We start from the raw sequence: 16,411 nt of genomic DNA on the forward strand, positions 1-16,411 counted from the left end.
TGCAATTAGGCATATAATCCCATCTACCAGTTTGGTCCATTGATTACAGATTGGCGTAGTTGGCCAGCTGCTGCTTGTGGTGTCTGTGGGCCGTGTCTCAGACAGTGCCTCGGCCCTGGCCCTACCACATCCTCCAGCCTTGCTTTTCCACTGACACAAATGATTGGCTTGTCTGGTGGTGAGGCAACCCTCTCTGCTAAAAGCCATATGTCACGCTAAAGCAGTGACCCTTCTGCTCTGACGGTGTCAAATATCATACAATGTCCTGATGGATGATAGATCTGTTTAGAGATTAGGAATGAAGCGTATGGTATACAAAAGGGGAAAGTGTAAAACGTACTGTTTGGATCATTTGTCTAGGTTTGAGTGAATGTCATTCTAACCTTTCAGTGGGGTGCATTTTCAAATTATGATCTTTGACTGTCAAGATTGGGGCTTGACTCAAATATTACATTACATTCACCTTGTAGAGACAGTTTTGTCACCTACACTAAATGGAAACCGATCACTTCTGGCTAATTACACTTCATGCATCATGGTGTCGCAGAAAATGGGGCAGCGACCTAAGGGTCTAAGTCATAAAGACCTCCAAGAGAATAACGCTGGGCCTCCCACATAACCTACTACTCTTATAAACATAAACTCTGGAACTTCATTATGATACTATGATTAAATATGTTTCTCAAATGTTCAAATATGTCTCAGAACCTTCTTACAATCAAATAAAAATCTATCAGTCTGCAACACGTTCATCTAACAACAAGTAACAGCTGGTGAAATGAGCGTTAGCAGTGTAAATAGGTCAAGTAAGGTGAATGTGATTTCATGCCTGTTTGAACTTGGCAGTGCTTAATTGGACAGTCAACATTTTGTAATTTTCATGTATCTTGAAAAGACTAAATAAATAATAATCCATGTACAATTTCAAAGGGCAAAGTAACACTGTAATTCTGCAAAGCTGAATTGTTTTAATAAATACAACTTTATTCTCATTTTATATATATTTTACATATAATAACTATTTTACATGGTGCAACTTTATCTTATTTTAACAGAAGCTTTTAAACATTTAACTTATTATTTGTCAGTTGTTAGCCTAACAAAAAATACCAAATCAGTAGACAAATTGTAACACATAAGTTTATCTTTCAAAATAAAAACTATATTGCTGTAAAGACATAACAGAGCAGCCAAAGTTCCTCACTTTAAAAACTCAACTCTGTAAAGTAAACATTATGTTACTGTTTGAATGTTTAAAATGCAAAACCTTGAATGAGGCTCTAGATGTGCAGTAGAGAACTACTATGACCAGAACTATGTGCTTGTATGACAGTGAGAAGTAACAGAGCCTATCTTCAGTGAGCTTGTTTTCTTTTACTTAAGCATGCATAAACAATGGGGTGTAAAGGTGTGTGATGTTTTAAAAATAATGTTTCTTGAATTGAATATAAAAGGGAATCTAGTTATAGTATAGTCAAAGTATATTTAAATTCAAATAACTGTAAATATGTTTTCACAATCTACTGTTTCTTTAGCAAACATAAAGTTGGTGAATCAGCCCACAAATTATTCATACTACTATATAATACTAACTTCAATACACTGTAATTTAATATACTCTAAGTTTACAGTAAAAATAAGTGGTGTGAAACCCATATAAATAGTAAAACTATGTATTTAAAACTATGCCATAAAAACAGGTTGAAGTGCTTAATGAAAGTGTGTACTCATGGTTAATCTATAATCTCACGATGATGCTACAAGGAAGTAGAAAACGTGAACTATCTATTATTCAAAACTTTTAGAGGACCCCAGAGGTGGCTCATGAACTAAGACTTTGCACATTGATCTTGCTTTGTGGGACAGTGTGAATAAGACAGTACAAATGGTGCAGTTCAGTAGGAATGGCCACACCATTAGGTTGACAGTTTGACAAATACGATTCTTGATTCGGTGAAACAAAAATTCTCTGTTATTCTAATGTCAATATATCACATCTGACAACCACACAAATTACGGGACATTCTTCTCATATGGTAATCCTCTGTGTATTCCCTCTCACCTCCCCAGATATGATGTATAATTGCATAAGTCTAGATTTAGAAGATAACAGCTCATGCTACAGTACACACTGGGTGAGAAGGCTACAGATGATTGTGGTTTACATTTACAGAGCCAGTGCTGGTGGGGATAGTGTGTGTGGTGTCTTTGGGTATATGGTTGCACTAAGATGTCTCTCCTGTCCTGATTACAGCTCCTCACTCTCCAGTGTGGCCTCCACAGGGGAGCTGGAGAACAGGATAGGGCTGTTGTCTGTGGTGGGGAAGGCAGACCTGATGTCCAGGCCTTGACCTGTCAGAACAGCATAGCGGCTTCCAGGGCGTTGAGACTTCTTCATGAGCACTGGGACCTGCTGGTGCCACTGGGCTACAGATTTGAAAAAGCAATTTGAGTGAACGTGTTTAGAAGTTCTGTCATTTCAATACTTTGCAGCAAGAACATGGGATGAGGGAGGGGATACGTACATAAAACTTACCATAGATGTCTAGCCTAGCTGTGCATGATACGATACCAGCCTCGTTTTTAGCTGACACCGTGTACCAACCAGCATCCTCTTTCCTGGTTGGTTGAATTAAAAGGCAAACATAACCAGTGGCATCCTGGTGCATGCTGAAATGAGACATAACAATGTCAGAACACCAAAGTCATCATTTGTCCTATAGTGACTATACTGGGTATAGTAGCAGTAAGTAACTGACTTGACTCTGTCCTTTGTGCTAGGGATGCTGTCATTGTCCTTCTTCCAGAAGATGACAGGAGGGGGCAGGCCCACCACCCTGCACTCCAGTCTGACTGGAGTTCCCTCGGGGATACCAGTGTTCTGGAGCTTCTCAACAAACTGGGGTGGTTGCTTCATTTCTTTTTCTGAAGGAAAAAAGAAACAACAGCACTTCAGACCAAACTACTGTGTAATTTGCATTCCATTTTTGAAAGGTCTTCATTATGAAATATAATCAAAACAACCTCCTAACCCTTTATATGGAGAACATACCAACAACCTTTAGCTCCAGACAGAAGGAGCTCTGTCCCGCTTTGTTGCTGGCGATGCAGGTGTAGGTCCCTGCGTCGTTCTGTGTCAGGGGGTCCATGACCAGTGAATGAACACCGTTCTCCCTCACCAGCATACGGTGGTAGAAGTCTGGATAGATGGGCCTTCCGTTAATCAACCACATCAGCTCTGGGTTTGGAAGACCACTCACCTGGAACAATAAAAATAAATAAATATAGGATTTCAACAGCATTTCCTGATCATCTTCTTTCAATTACTAATGTCTGTTATGTTACCTACCTTACAGTCTAACCTACACAGCTTGCCCTCATGGGCCAGCATATCTCCTGGAGCCTGGAGGAAGTGAGGTCGGAAAAAGCGTTCCTGGGTTTGCTCACCCTCCTCCACTTCCTGTACACGGGCCCGTACTCTGTAGCCATGAGAGAAGAACGAGAAGAACATGTTACGCATGTTATTGTTCCGTACAAGCACACAAGCTACAGTAGGTGTAATCGCTGGTGTGGTTCTCTCATGAGTAAGGCAAAATGTATTAGTTCACGTTTCTATTTTAGGTTATGTATAGCTCATTAAAAATAAATCCTGTTGTTGGTGCAGCCAGTATTAGTAACAAACAGTATGAGCTGCAGACATGCTGGCTCTTCATGGTGTAGAGGGATCATTCTTACCTCTGCTGATCACACTGCACACTCAGTCCTGCTCACCTCTGAGAGTGAATCATGGGTGTCAGACGGTTTCGTACGGGACCCGTTTGGACGATCAAGTGACCGGAACAGCTGATTCGTCCCTGGCGGGTTTTAAACAGCATGCCAGAATAAACTTGGGGGTCCAAGTGAAACAGGTGGCTTGCTGAGCATGAGTCGTACATGTGCTATACCTGGGGGTTAGCTGCCATGACAGTGTAGTTGCCGTCGTCATCATTGATGGTGGTCTCTATGTGGAGGGCACAGGTTCCATCCCCCTCTCTGATCTTCTTAAAGTGATCATTTTTACTCAGGATCTGCTTTCCGTCCTTGAACCAATAAACCTTGAACAGACAGATGAGGAACAAGAGGAAATTGTGTTTAACATTAATGGCTGTCATTTGTAAAATATATCTAAAAGACTGCCTACTATATGCAGTGCTACTCTGTGATGTATCACTCCCTCACCTTAGGTATGGGGATGCCAACGACTTTACATGAGAACGTGACTGGGACACCCTCCATGGCCCTAAAGTTCTTCAGCTTCTTGTCAAATATGGGGGCGATGCACTTCCCTGTGGGGATCTCATCGTGTTGCACCTCGTCGTCTGACTCCTCCACTGGCGTACGCTCCAGACGGAACTCTATCTCACTCATCAGTCTATGCTCAAAGTTGGACACTTTGTACTCCTAGAACGAGGAAGTCCATGCCATCAACATAATATTCATGGTCATGCTGATATTGTTAGTTGAGATAACTAAGAGATACATGCATGAATGGAAATCACATGAATGATTTCAGATTTGGTTTAAAGGATCCCCAATCAATAATGGCAGAGATTTAATTTGACAAAAACTTTGTAACGCTGTGAAATCTTACATTCACTGTGTCAAAAAATAACAATCCAATTGATAATGAGGTCTGAACAAGAATCACCAGGACGCCGTAAAAATAACTTATTGGGATGGTTTTCACTGAACTGACATTAGAACCAAATACTCATATAGTGTTTGTCAGACTGTAGGGATAGTCATTATTTGTATAGGAACACACCCAATAATGTTAAAGCCAAAGCCTGTAGGTTCTGTAATAGCCCAAATGGTCGATGCCGACTGGACATTATTACAGATTGTGGCTTTAAACCTTCACAATAGCCATGCAGCAGCATTCCTACTATCCTTCTTGGAGGGATGGAACAGTTAACAGAGAGGACGTTAAAAAATGAAAATACAAATATTTGCCAGAATTGGATTCCATAGAACTAGAGACTTAGAAACTCAAACCCAATTGTGTGAGCATTGGCCAGTTTTTTATAACGCAAGGAAACACCAAACTATAGAAAATTGTCTGGGACATTTACACATTACAGGTTCCTATTTACAGTGAAGACTCCAAATAAGAAGTACTATTGTTCTTAACCCCTTGGTTGATTTCAATTTAAGTACAGAAATACATGAAGATGTTGAGGTGTTTCTGAATGTAGGAGCATTATGAGAAATGAAATGAACAGGAAGTATGATTGGCTTCTAATGCAGTAAACTGAAATCAGCAGGTAGTCTGGTAAACTGGACATTACTTAAAATGAAATAATCTGCTGAAATGTCTTTGATGTATATAATAATTAAATGTAAGATTTGTTTCTGATACTAACAATATACTTACTCTATATTAATTTTTTATTTTTTACTACTCATGCATGTGATTTATTGACAAAAGGTTAAATGTGCGATTAGAATGATTAACCATATATCAACTGAAAGTCGAGTATCTATACTTTATGACTGCTTGTTAAGCAAAGCAATGCTAGTGAGGGAGAGTAGTTAATTGTACCTCATCATAGTTAAAGACAGTAGCGGGAATGTTTGGTCCAAAGGGTCTGCTTGCTGTTTTCCCCTCATTAGTCGGCTTCTATGAGAGGATAGGGATGAATGATGAACACCAACGTAGACACACATACACGCACGCGCAGATGAACACTGTGATGCATACAGATCACACTCACACATGATCACTTATTAGTGACTAGGTACCACTAATGAGTGATGTGTGATTGAAATGCATGAAGTTACAGGGACACACAGGTGATGAATGATTATGGGAAATGAATGATCTGGAGAGGAGTGATTGCCTACACTCTGCTATTGTTGGGTTTAGGTTAGCTAATCCAGATATTTCCTCACGATTTTCTCAGTTTCACTGAGATTTCTGAATCAAACTGAAAAAAGTCCTTGTTTAAGAAAACTAAATAATAAAACAGAGAATGCATCATGCTGTTTCTCCTTAACGCCTTGTACAATTCAAACACTTGTTTTGTTCATTCATTGGTTACACTCCAAGCCACATCCGCAATGTATGCAATACCTAGATGCATATTGCGAGATCACAACCATTCTAGAGATACGATGTGCTTGAGTAACTGTACTGTTGCAGAGGTCTTCACTACCTGTTGTACAAAACGCGTGGCTTCATCTTTGAACTGAAGCTTTTTCTCTATATCTTGAAAGAGGGACTCTCTGCTGTCTCGAATTTCATCGTTTGACAATAAACGAGTCCTGGGCACCTTCTTCAGTATGCCTTGAGGAGGCCTGTGGACAACAAGTTTGTGAATACAATCAAACACTATGACATTGTGACATTTTAGGAAATACTCAGTTGATGAGGTTAGCAAAAAGGTAAGATGACTTACCCTGCTGGAGCGCTTCTGGGCAGGCCCATGGAGTTGGTGGGTTGTGAAGTGTGCAGGGAGGGCAAGACGGAACTGAGGAAGGCTACGGGGTTCTGAATGGGGCTGGGGGTGGAGCTGCTGGAGGTGGGGGAAGAGGCCTGGGGGGGCGACTGTGACCGTAGAGCAAATACAGAGTTGAGGAAGGCTGCGGGTACCAGGGTGGGAGAGGACATGAAGCTGAGGGGGCTGGTGGGGCTGGTGGGGGACTTCAGCACCCTGATGGGGAAGACCCTGGGCGGGGGGGAGAAGGGAGTGGAGGTGGGGGACTTGGCTGTGGAGGATAGGAGCTCAGCGGCAAGCTCATGGAGCAGGGGAACAGGGGACTCTGTCGGAGGGGGACTCCTGACTGGAGAGAGGCTCTGGGCAGCGATGAACTCCTTGGGCCTAGCGTAGTTGAAGCTCTGGGATGTGGGGGCCAAGTTCATTAGGGAAGCATGGGTGCTTCTCAGCATGGGATAGGGGGAGGTATCCTGAAGGGAGGTGGGGACTTTGTTAAGAGAAGCAGGGATGGAGCTGAGTGATGCTGCGGGGGCTGTGCTCAGATGTGGGGTGGAGGGGGAGCTAAACTGGGGGGTGGTGGGTAGGGTCCTAGGCAGGGACGAAGGGGCTAGATTCAGATGAGATGCGTGAATTGTGGTCATCTGGGTAACAGCTGCCACACTCAAGGGGTGTGTGTGTGTTGTGTTCATGTAGTGTGCAGGAGTTGTTGTCAGTTGAGGGGCAGGGGGAGGGGACGTCACGAGAGGAGCTGTTTTCAGAAGGGGTGGGGATGGCAGGGTGCTCTTAGGTGGAGCAGGGGCGGAGTTCAAGTGAGGTGCAAATGTGATGCTTTGAAGTGGTGCAGGCATAGTGCTCACTAGCGGTGCAGCGGTGGTGTGTAGTCTGGTCACAGGAATGGAGGTCAGTGAAGATGTGGGGGCTGTGGTAAATAAAGGTGCATTAGATGTTTGCATGAATGTGGGGATGGGTGGGGGATGTAGGCTTGGTTCCGACTGGGATTTAGGCTGAAATGGGGACTGAGGCCGGAACTGGGGTTGGGGCTGGAGCTGTGTTGTGGGCTGAGGCTGGGGCTGAGACTGAGGCTGGAACTGGGGCTGGAATTGGGCCTGGAACTGGGGCTGCGGCTGGGGCTGGGGCTGGAACTGGGGCTGAGGTTGAGGCTGGAACTGGGGCTGGGGCTGGTGCTGGACAAGGGGCTGAGGTTGGACATGGGGCTGAGGCTGGGGCTGGGTTGTCAATTTGACCTGGATCTGAGACTGGGGTTCTGCTTGGGGCAGAGGCTGAACCTGGGACTTTGATTGTGGGTGGGGGTGGTGGTGTGCCTTTGCTGGCCAGTTCGAGGCCTCCTTCTGGTTCGAGGGTTCACCCTCCTGTTGCTGCTCCATCAGGACCTGGTTGTGGAGGAGCTGGAGCTGGACTGGGTCCCTGAGTAATGGTAAAAATAAGGATGCAAAACAAAGGTATCAGATATGTAAATGAGCATTGCAGGCTGAACACAAAGTTTTACATTCAGTGTGATATTCACATAGTTGAAAAGCACACAACAATTTCCTGCCCATTTATGGGATACCAGTAGACAACACTAAAACGCAACATTATTTGATTTGTCTCTCCACAACTGTACCATACTGATAAACATGCTGCAAATCCAGTTTGAATTACATTAGCTTTCAACTTGCATGCCATGCAAAACGTCCAATAGTAACAGTTGCACCAAACTTTAAAATATTGAAAGTTGTGTAGATATTCAATATCTACACAAAATTGTAACACTGCACTTACATATAATATGTCCCATCTATTCTTTTATGCAGTTGAAAACTCCACATAGTCAAGCCGAGATGTGTTCAGTACTCAAACTATAGCTGCTCCACCAGTGATACAGAGTATAGCTGTTCTAACAAAATTCTCAAGAAGTTTCCTCCCACATTCAGTGTTTACTTTTCTAAAAACAACCCACCAAACCCTACCTACCATATTTCAAAATAAGAGCCACAAGACCAAGACAACCCATGCTCACACAGACATAAACAGTAGAAGAGCAAATAGTTTGATGTCTGTTCGCTCACTTCATCAAATTCTACACTTTGGTCACACTCACAGCTTTGGTTTGGCCAGTACTGGTGGTGGTTCTTTGTTGGCTGATGCCTGATCCATATCCTCATTTGATAGGCTGTTGGATGCGTCACTATCCTCATCCTCCTCATCCTCTGGCAGTTTAAAGTGAACACGTAGTCCCACCCTGGAGCCGGACCGAGGCTCTTTGTGGTTTACCAGGACCCCAGACTTCAGGCAGGATGAGGTTGGGGGGTCCGGCAGCGGCACAACAGTGGGGTTCACATTCTGGTGGTTGACTGTCCCCTCCCCTTTAGATGACCCAACAATGGCTGCCTTAGGTCTAGAATCTTCCTGACCATTTTTAAAGCTACTGCTTTGGGACTCGGTCATCAGTGGGCTTGTGAAGGGTTTGTAAAACGAGGCCCCCTCATGAGTCTTTTGGGCGTCTGGACGCACCATCGTGGAGCCTGGCAGGTCTTGGTGGAGGGTGCTGAGGTTAAGGGGGTCCAGGCTGGGGAGACTGGTGCTGAGAGGGTCCTGGCGCAGCACGCTGGAGCGGTGAGGGTCTAGACGCAGGGTACTGGTGCTCAGAGGGTCCAGGCGTAGGCTACTGGAGCTGAGAGGGTCCAAGCGGATGGTGCTGGAGTGTGGCTTGATGCTCATAGAGCTCTCAGACTGAGGTTTGGGGAGTTCAGATAGTGAAGGCTCTGCGAGTTGACTGGCTTGCACATGATTGCTGTTATTGCCATTGCCTAGTGAAGTGCAGGCAGATAGATAAATAATCTGCAACAAATACTGAGAGATATTGTCTAACAAATACTATAATGTTCAGTGTATATTAAAGACATTACCTTTTACCCTCAGTGAAGCAATACTGGATACAGTTCCATACTTGTTGCTTGCAGTGCAAGTAAATGTTCCAGAATCTTCAGGGAAAACTTCAGAAATGACCAAAGTGCATATCTCCTCTAGAATGAATGCAAATTAGATATTACATTTACATTACATTTAGTCATTTAGCAGACGCTCTTATCCAGAGCGACTTACAGTAAGTACAGGGACATTCCCCCGAGGCAATTAGGGTGAAGTGCCTTGCCCAAGGACACAACATCATTTGGCACGGCTGGGAATCGAACTGGCAACCTTCAGATTACTAGCCCGACTCCCTCACCGCTCAGCCATCTGACTCCCAGATATACAACTTTGACATCATACAATTAGCAGAGAGACATTTTAGATAACGTTTGATACTGGCCTTTAAAGGACGTGAAAAAAAAAAAACTTTATTACGTTTAAAAAAACGTAATAAACAGTAGAATATCAACACTCAGAGGAAGTTAAACATTACAAGTCAGAACCGCTACAGAGCAGTTCTTTCCAATCACAAGATCTTGCCGTTAGCTAAGACCCCGTTTGACAAGCTGCCTTATATGGTCCAAAGTCAGGACAAACAACTCTGGTGTATGTTTAAGGGGGTTAGAAAAGAGACAGACCACACCAGACTCTATAAACATCTCAGGAGAGTGAGGGTGTGCACTGTTGTAAAGTGCACTTTCACATGTACTGCAAATTAGCTGCTCTTTCTGAGAGGTGCACAAATAATGTTCAAGAGATGCTGAAATAATTCATGCAATATTTACCTGATTCTGCCATAGATCTAGGCTCTGAAAATAAGAAAGCAGGATATAACTTTTACATTCATGGGTATTAATAAGCAATAATATATTTTTTAAAGGTAGCACAAGTCAAACAAGGAAAATATTAGATATCCACAAGAATTACTAAGTGTCAGCAATTTAAGCATTTAGATATTGATTAAGTACCATGTATAATTATTCACATGTATTAACTATGGTTTATTCCCCCACAAATGGAAGGGAAAAAATATGGAAATAAGGTAGTAGTGTCTCATAGGGACCTAAACACATCGCAAACTTACTCTTTTGTAAGATTCTGAAGTCAGGGGAGTCTTCTAGAGCAATTCCATCTCTGTACCAGCTGACTTTGGGGGAGGGCACCCCCTTTACACGGCACTCTAGCACCACCAGCTGGCCCTCCAACGATAACAGGTCCTGCAGAGACTGGGAGTACAGAGTAAAACTTTTGGTTAAACCTCACTTTCAGATCGATTTTGTGATTACATTTTATATAATTGTAACTCCTCAGATATGATCTATTGTATTATATCTATGTAAACAATCTGGACATTATTGGTGGAGGTTTACCTTTGTGAATACAGGAGCAGCCATGATAGGTCTCACGTTTAATTCTTGAAGGTGAATCTCGTTGGAATTCTGACTCTGGATGCAGGATTAAAACAAATAGGTTACACTAATACATAATAACAGACATCTTTTTAAATGTGTTTGGTCAAATACTATATGAACTTCATAAAGACCCTGAGCAGAAATTACCTCAGGGGGAGTTGTTTGTGTGGGAGCCACTTGGATGGGCAGTGCAGAGGAGACCACCTGGGTCAGTGGTAGAGTTGTAGCAGTAAGCACAGGTAGCAGTATGGACGTTGCCAAAGCAGCTAAAGGTCTCGGCTTGTCCTGTGCGAGTGTAGATTCTGTATCTACAGATGACAGCGTCGGAACCTCCTGGACAGGTGCTGTCACTTCCGGGGTGTCTGCCAGTGCAAAGCTCTCCTGATCAGGTATTGCAGGTGGTACCTCCAGAACAGGAATCACAGTGGTTGTTGTCTGAAGAGGTAGAGAGGATGTGGTCATGAGACCAGATGGCTTTGAGGGGACTTCCTGTTGATACTCCTCAGGGTTCTCTGAGGCGTGGTCTTCCACATCAACAGACACCCCTGTATTGGCCACCACAGGTACAAATGGGGCCAGTTGGGCTGTTTTGCTCTTCAGTCTTCAGGTTTACAGAGGAAAAAAACACATCTTCATTATAATAGTATTCTAAATGTGTCAGTATAATTTTATCTTTCAATAATATTTTATAGTGAGAAAAGGTATTCACTGTGCTGTGTGTTCAAAACGTTGTTCCCCTTCAGAGTCTGTGGAGGAGGCTCCTGCAATATCAACAAAAGCTCATAAGACTAAACAGAAGACAGAACTTTTGAAATTAGATGTCTTGAAGGTCAAAACAGCGGTCACCTTCTATGTATATCTCTGCTGAGGTGGAGTCTGTGCCGTAGAAGTTTGAGGCGAAGCAGGAGTAACGCCCAGTGTCTTCCTCAAACGCCTCTGCAATGATCAGAGAGTGTAGCTCGCCGTTGTTGATGATCTGAATGTCCGGGCTGTTCTCCAGCTCCTTCCCCTCACAAAACCATCTGCGCAACACAATACAAATATACTTGACAATTCCACCTCACACTGCACTTTCCTCTATTGGGTGATGAGCGTCTTGCCGTATGCTCACTGTTTCCCTGGCTGACTGCCAGTAAGTAAAACTATACCCAGTTCAGGGGAACAGCTATGCCTTTCTTTGTAAAAGAAGCCACACCAGTCTTTAGTGACAGTAAATTGCCACTAATCACGCACCATGGTGAGAATAATTTATGTGAATGGGAACACTTGTTTGATAAGAAGCACTCAATGGTTACTACTGAACCAACAGTTAAGCTTTCGCTCTCAGGTATTCCCTGCCTCTCTGGATCTATGACTCTATTCTGGGTGGGTGAGGTTATCATGCTGTCAAAGATATCCCCTGTAAACATGTGGATAGGAGTTTATATGTTTCCCTCTCAGCAACATATACTGTATCATGTCAGCTAAAGTAAAACATTTTAAATTATATTTGACCTTGAAATGAGTGAGCAAATTGAATCCATGGTACACCAGATACTGTGTGATTTCAGTGAGATATTCATAGGTCAGGATATCTGGGCTCATTCCAAGTCTTCTGATCTAGTTTTCAAAATGACCTCAACCCAACCAGGCCCTATGCTGTGCCACTCTGCAGGTCTGAGTTTGATCCCTGGGTGCAATGTAGGCGACATTACTGGAATGTACTGCCCATGTTCCATCTGGCAATGCGTGTCATTTCTAATGAGTAAGGCTCTAATTTGAAAGTATGAGTAGCAGAGGAATTGGCTTGTATCCGCAGACGAGATGTCCTCTGCACCTGTCAGGCCTATTTTGTCTCTGGACTCCAACACAACTGAGGAAAGCCCCCCCAGCAGAGCCTTGTGGTGCCTACCACTGTGACTGGGTGTCCCAACAACATACGCACAAAACTAAACATAGACTAAGAATATGTACAATACTATCTCCTGACACCACAGACACTAGACCCTGTGATACTAAGATACGATATCAAGCAGGCTGATGGCACAAATTCACATCACAGCAACACAAATGACTCCAGAACTACATTCAGTACCACATTACATACAACGTTTCATATGACTAAAAACATTACAGGACTATTCAATTTGTAGTCAACATGAGTGTCCTACCTTAAAGTTCAGTAAAAAATAAGTTAAAACTGAACACAAATACACACTTACCGTCATATCAGTGGTTTTACCGAATTACTTGTCCATGTTTCCGTCAACAATGTCGTCAATTCCATTATCAAACCCAAGTGATGTGCTCAGTGCCAGTGCCATCTAAAAATGGCAGGGCGCTAAATTTTCAGTGACAAGAACAGTCAGTAGGTGAATCGTTACCAGTGGGACTAGCAGCCTCACACTGACCACTCTGCTCATACAACTGTTTGTCTTTCTATTCAAGCAAGAATTCATTCTCAACCCAGACAACTGTTCAACCTTTCACATTCCTCTGATGTTTTGAGCAAATAGGTCACATTAGGGGTTATGAAGAAGTGTAGTTACACCTCAAGTAGTAGTTGACAGTTTGAAGAATCTCTTATCCAAATTAATTTTGACGCTGCAGGACTTTGATAAAACACTGGGATGATCTAATGTTCCAGGCATAACCTAGAACACACATACACAGGATTCAGTGTCAGCTGTTTGTTGGTGTCACCTGTCAGACTGCGCTCTCGGTGACTCAGAAAAAAGCAACATTTGCCTGAACAGAAATAATACCTCATAACTTTTCACAATTAATGTATCTGACTAAACAAAAATTGCCTTTTTAGAAGTTCAAGAAGTTCTCTTATGTCTGTTTAACTCTATTTCCTATTAATGTTAAGGATGTTCGGTACGCAGAAAGTATTTTGTTAAGCATCAGGGATGTTTGGAGCTATATTTGCCATATTGAAATGAAAACCAACATCTAAGTTAATCTTGGTTGATGATAACAACACAGACATGGCTCATCTTGATATCCAGAAACCTTAGTGAAGTTCTAACCAAGCACATTTTATACCACTGAGTGTCCTGAGCTCTTTTACAAAACTAACAAATCTAAGAGAAGCTGTAACATTTCAAACTATCGTGAATAATTATAGCTACCCTGGTGTAGAAGGTACAATGTAACATTTCTAATCCAAATAGTTTGGCTATAACAAGTAGTTTGTGGTTTTGCCCCCCAAAAAATTGTTGCTTTGCCTTACCGGACTTCAGGCATGGGAAGTCCCCTTACGATGCAGTCCAACTGGACCTTGATGCCTTCTGCAACTTCCCTGCTTTTCAGTTTTTGGATGAAGCAAGGAGGCTCGCAGACAGGCTCTGCTCTGTAGGTGTTCTCTGCAAGGACAGGGCTCTCGGTCTCCTCCACCTCCGTCCCCCCAGACTCATACTGATCCTCTGTAGTCCTGCAGTCCTGCATGGAGAGCTCCCCGGGTGATGCATGATCAAACTCAGCTGGGTCCATCTGGTTCTCAGGCTGGCAGCCAAAGGCAGGAGCAGGCCTCTCCATCTCTTGAGGTAGAATAGGTCTCTCCCTGTCCTCTGTGTTGAGGGCGAACACAGCCCCTTCCGAATGGCTCTTGTTCTGATGCCTACTCCTGTGGGCCTTGCACGTTCTCGGCCGTATCCTCTTGGAGCTGTTGGCCTTGAAGAGAGACGAGAGCTCTTCAATGAAGTCTGCAGCCTTGTTGAGGAACTCCTTTTTGGACTGTGTCTCCGGGCCGTAAGGTGTGTTCCTGGCTGACACGTTGAAGTCTTGAAAGCCCTCCTTGGGGGCCTTGTTATTCCTCATCATACTGTCCTGCATTGGGGGCTGTTGTGTCTGTCTCTCTGCTGACAATGTGGAGTGTGTCAGTGGATGCTCTTTTCTTTCTGGGGCTAACTGTGTGGTTGGCAAGACTGAGGGGATAGTAAAGGGGATGGAAGAAGGGGCAGCAAAGGGGGTGGAGTGGGCAGCAAGAGGAGTGGAGGGGGGAGCGGTTAAAGGGGAGGTGGCAGAGGAAGTGGCAGTGCAGGTGGAGGAGTTGGTGGCAGAGGCGGTGAGGGACTTGACCTCTGCCTTCTCCTGATAGGACTCATGTCCGATGGCCTGGCGAGCCAGGTTGACACTTTTATCCAGCTCCTCCTGACTCAGGAAGGCTGAGAGGTCTGGGAGCTGGGGGTCTTCGTGCCCCACTGAATCCTCAGCCTTGCCTTTGAGAGGCCCATAGACGAGGTGCCGCGAGGAGGAGGAGTCCGAGCGACTCATCTCGCTGTGTCTTTGGTGTGCTCGTGCTTCTGCCAGGTAGCTCTCTCTTAAGAGCTGAGATACTGAAGTTGGCTGGTCCACTTTGTTCTCAGTCATGCTGTGGGGGGAAAACAGTCATCTGTAATTCTGTAATTACTTTATTGATATATATAACATAGTCTTTTGTACATTCAGAAAAGCATGTTGAATTAAAATTACTTTAAGGTGAATTATTTATTTATTTTTATTAGCCTATGATCTCATAAAAAATACTCACGCATTTTAATAACAAAATGCTCAATTTAAGTTACATGACCATCAACATGTCTTATTATAGCTGTCTATTTTCTATTTTGACAGCTTTAATGCAACCCAAGACATATATTTTATCATGTATGACGTGTATTTATTCCAGAACACACAGCTTGAATTCAGCTTTTTGACGCTAGGTTTTGGTAGTTATTGAATCCAGAAATGGGATAGGGCACCCAGATGCTACCGACACTCAAATCAGCGCAATTAAGAGAGGCAGCAATGCCCTTCTCACAGACCTGCAGCTGCAGCTGTTGTGTACATTAATCCTTTGCAAACAGCCTCTCTGCCCCCCCCCCCCCCCAAGTCATATCTAATATTAGCAAGGAGTCAGTTTACATGAAGAAAACCAAGAAAAAGTAGTCCCCACTCATCCTTCCAAGTTCTCAACAAGTTTCATATTTTATCATATTTTGATGTTTTTTGGGGCAGACACTGACACTGAGATAACACTAAGTAATGCCCCTTCCAGATTAGAAATAGACAATCCCTGATAAAAGTCAATGCCTCCCAACAAGAATGAATTATTGTAACTTTAGTTGAAAAAGTGAGGATATATTTGCACATAATGAACCACTCAACATGGATCATTGTGAGACTGGGCTGCAGTGGGCAGTTTCTGTGTCTAATACGAGCCAGTAAAACACAAATAAAACCAGGTAACAGGCGGGTGCTTTACCTTCAAATAAACCCAGCTGGCCCCGTCCGGATCTGTCAATCCTCGGAGCACACCTGTGCTCAAAGAGGGAGATTACGGTCTTCCGGTGGTGGCCACCTGGGATAATCTGGACACAGGCAGCTGCCCAGGCTTCCTAGTTTCTAGTTAACCTTGGATTTTACAGAGAAATACAGTGAAGCAGCTAGGGCAACCTGTCACCCGTAAAAGTAGTAACATTTGTCAGCGCACTGGTCGCAGGTTATTTTTAGGTTGCCTGGCCCATCTCATTGGCCATGGGGGGCGTTCTGTAAAGGGATTCCTCCTCCAGCGGAGGAACACCTACGGTCATCTGTCAAAACCCACCACTCTAGAATTAGAAGCCTTTCGTTGAGCCTCCTGCACAC

The 16,411-nt window shown here is 43.7% G+C and overlaps 1 protein-coding gene across 4 annotated transcripts; it reads right to left on the minus strand.

Annotated features, from left to right (window-relative positions):
• Positions 1-963: 963 nt before the first annotated feature.
• Positions 964-16,200, minus strand: mypn (myopalladin). Of its 4 annotated transcripts, none has more exons than XM_062463984.1 (21): positions 16,029-16,198; positions 14,016-15,155; positions 11,648-11,823; positions 11,511-11,562; positions 10,949-11,402; positions 10,760-10,834; positions 10,474-10,615; positions 10,175-10,198; positions 9,386-9,502; positions 8,578-9,286; positions 6,438-7,901; positions 6,195-6,336; positions 5,582-5,659; positions 4,219-4,440; positions 3,945-4,094; positions 3,772-3,854; positions 3,350-3,479; positions 3,053-3,260; positions 2,760-2,925; positions 2,537-2,670; positions 964-2,427 (listed from the first exon to the last, which is right to left on the minus strand). In XM_062463984.1, the coding sequence occupies exons 2-21, from the start codon at positions 15,152-15,154 to the stop codon at positions 2,249-2,251; spliced, it is 5,844 nt and encodes a 1,947-aa protein (XP_062319968.1). In that variant the 5' UTR covers position 15,155; positions 16,029-16,198; the 3' UTR covers positions 964-2,248. The 4 variants fall into 4 exon arrangements, with proteins under 4 accessions (XP_062319968.1, XP_062319969.1, XP_062319970.1 ...); XM_062463986.1 differs by having other exon boundaries at positions 2,255-2,427; positions 2,526-2,670; positions 16,029-16,199; XM_062463985.1 differs by lacking the exon at positions 5,582-5,659.
• Positions 16,201-16,411: the final 211 nt, after the last annotated feature.

The sequence above is a fragment of the Osmerus eperlanus genome, chromosome 6 (assembly GCF_963692335.1).
Source record: "Osmerus eperlanus chromosome 6, fOsmEpe2.1, whole genome shotgun sequence".
NCBI lineage: Eukaryota > Metazoa > Chordata > Actinopteri > Osmeriformes > Osmeridae > Osmerus > Osmerus eperlanus.

What these genes read in the sequence shown, in the direction of transcription:
- mypn (XM_062463984.1), bottom strand. Translation starts at nt 15,154, where the DNA reads ATGACTGAGAACAAAGTGGACCAGCCAACTTCAGTATCTCAGCTCTTA. An exon ending in GTACTGGCCAAACCAAAGCT is followed by an intron (nt 7,902 to 8,577) that starts GTGAGTGTGACC and finishes ACCATTACTCAG; the next exon opens with GGACCCAGTCCAGCTCCAGC. An exon ending in AGCACAAAGGACAGAGTCAA is followed by an intron (nt 2,671 to 2,759) that starts GTCAGTTACTTA and finishes GTCTCATTTCAG; the next exon opens with CATGCACCAGGATGCCACTG.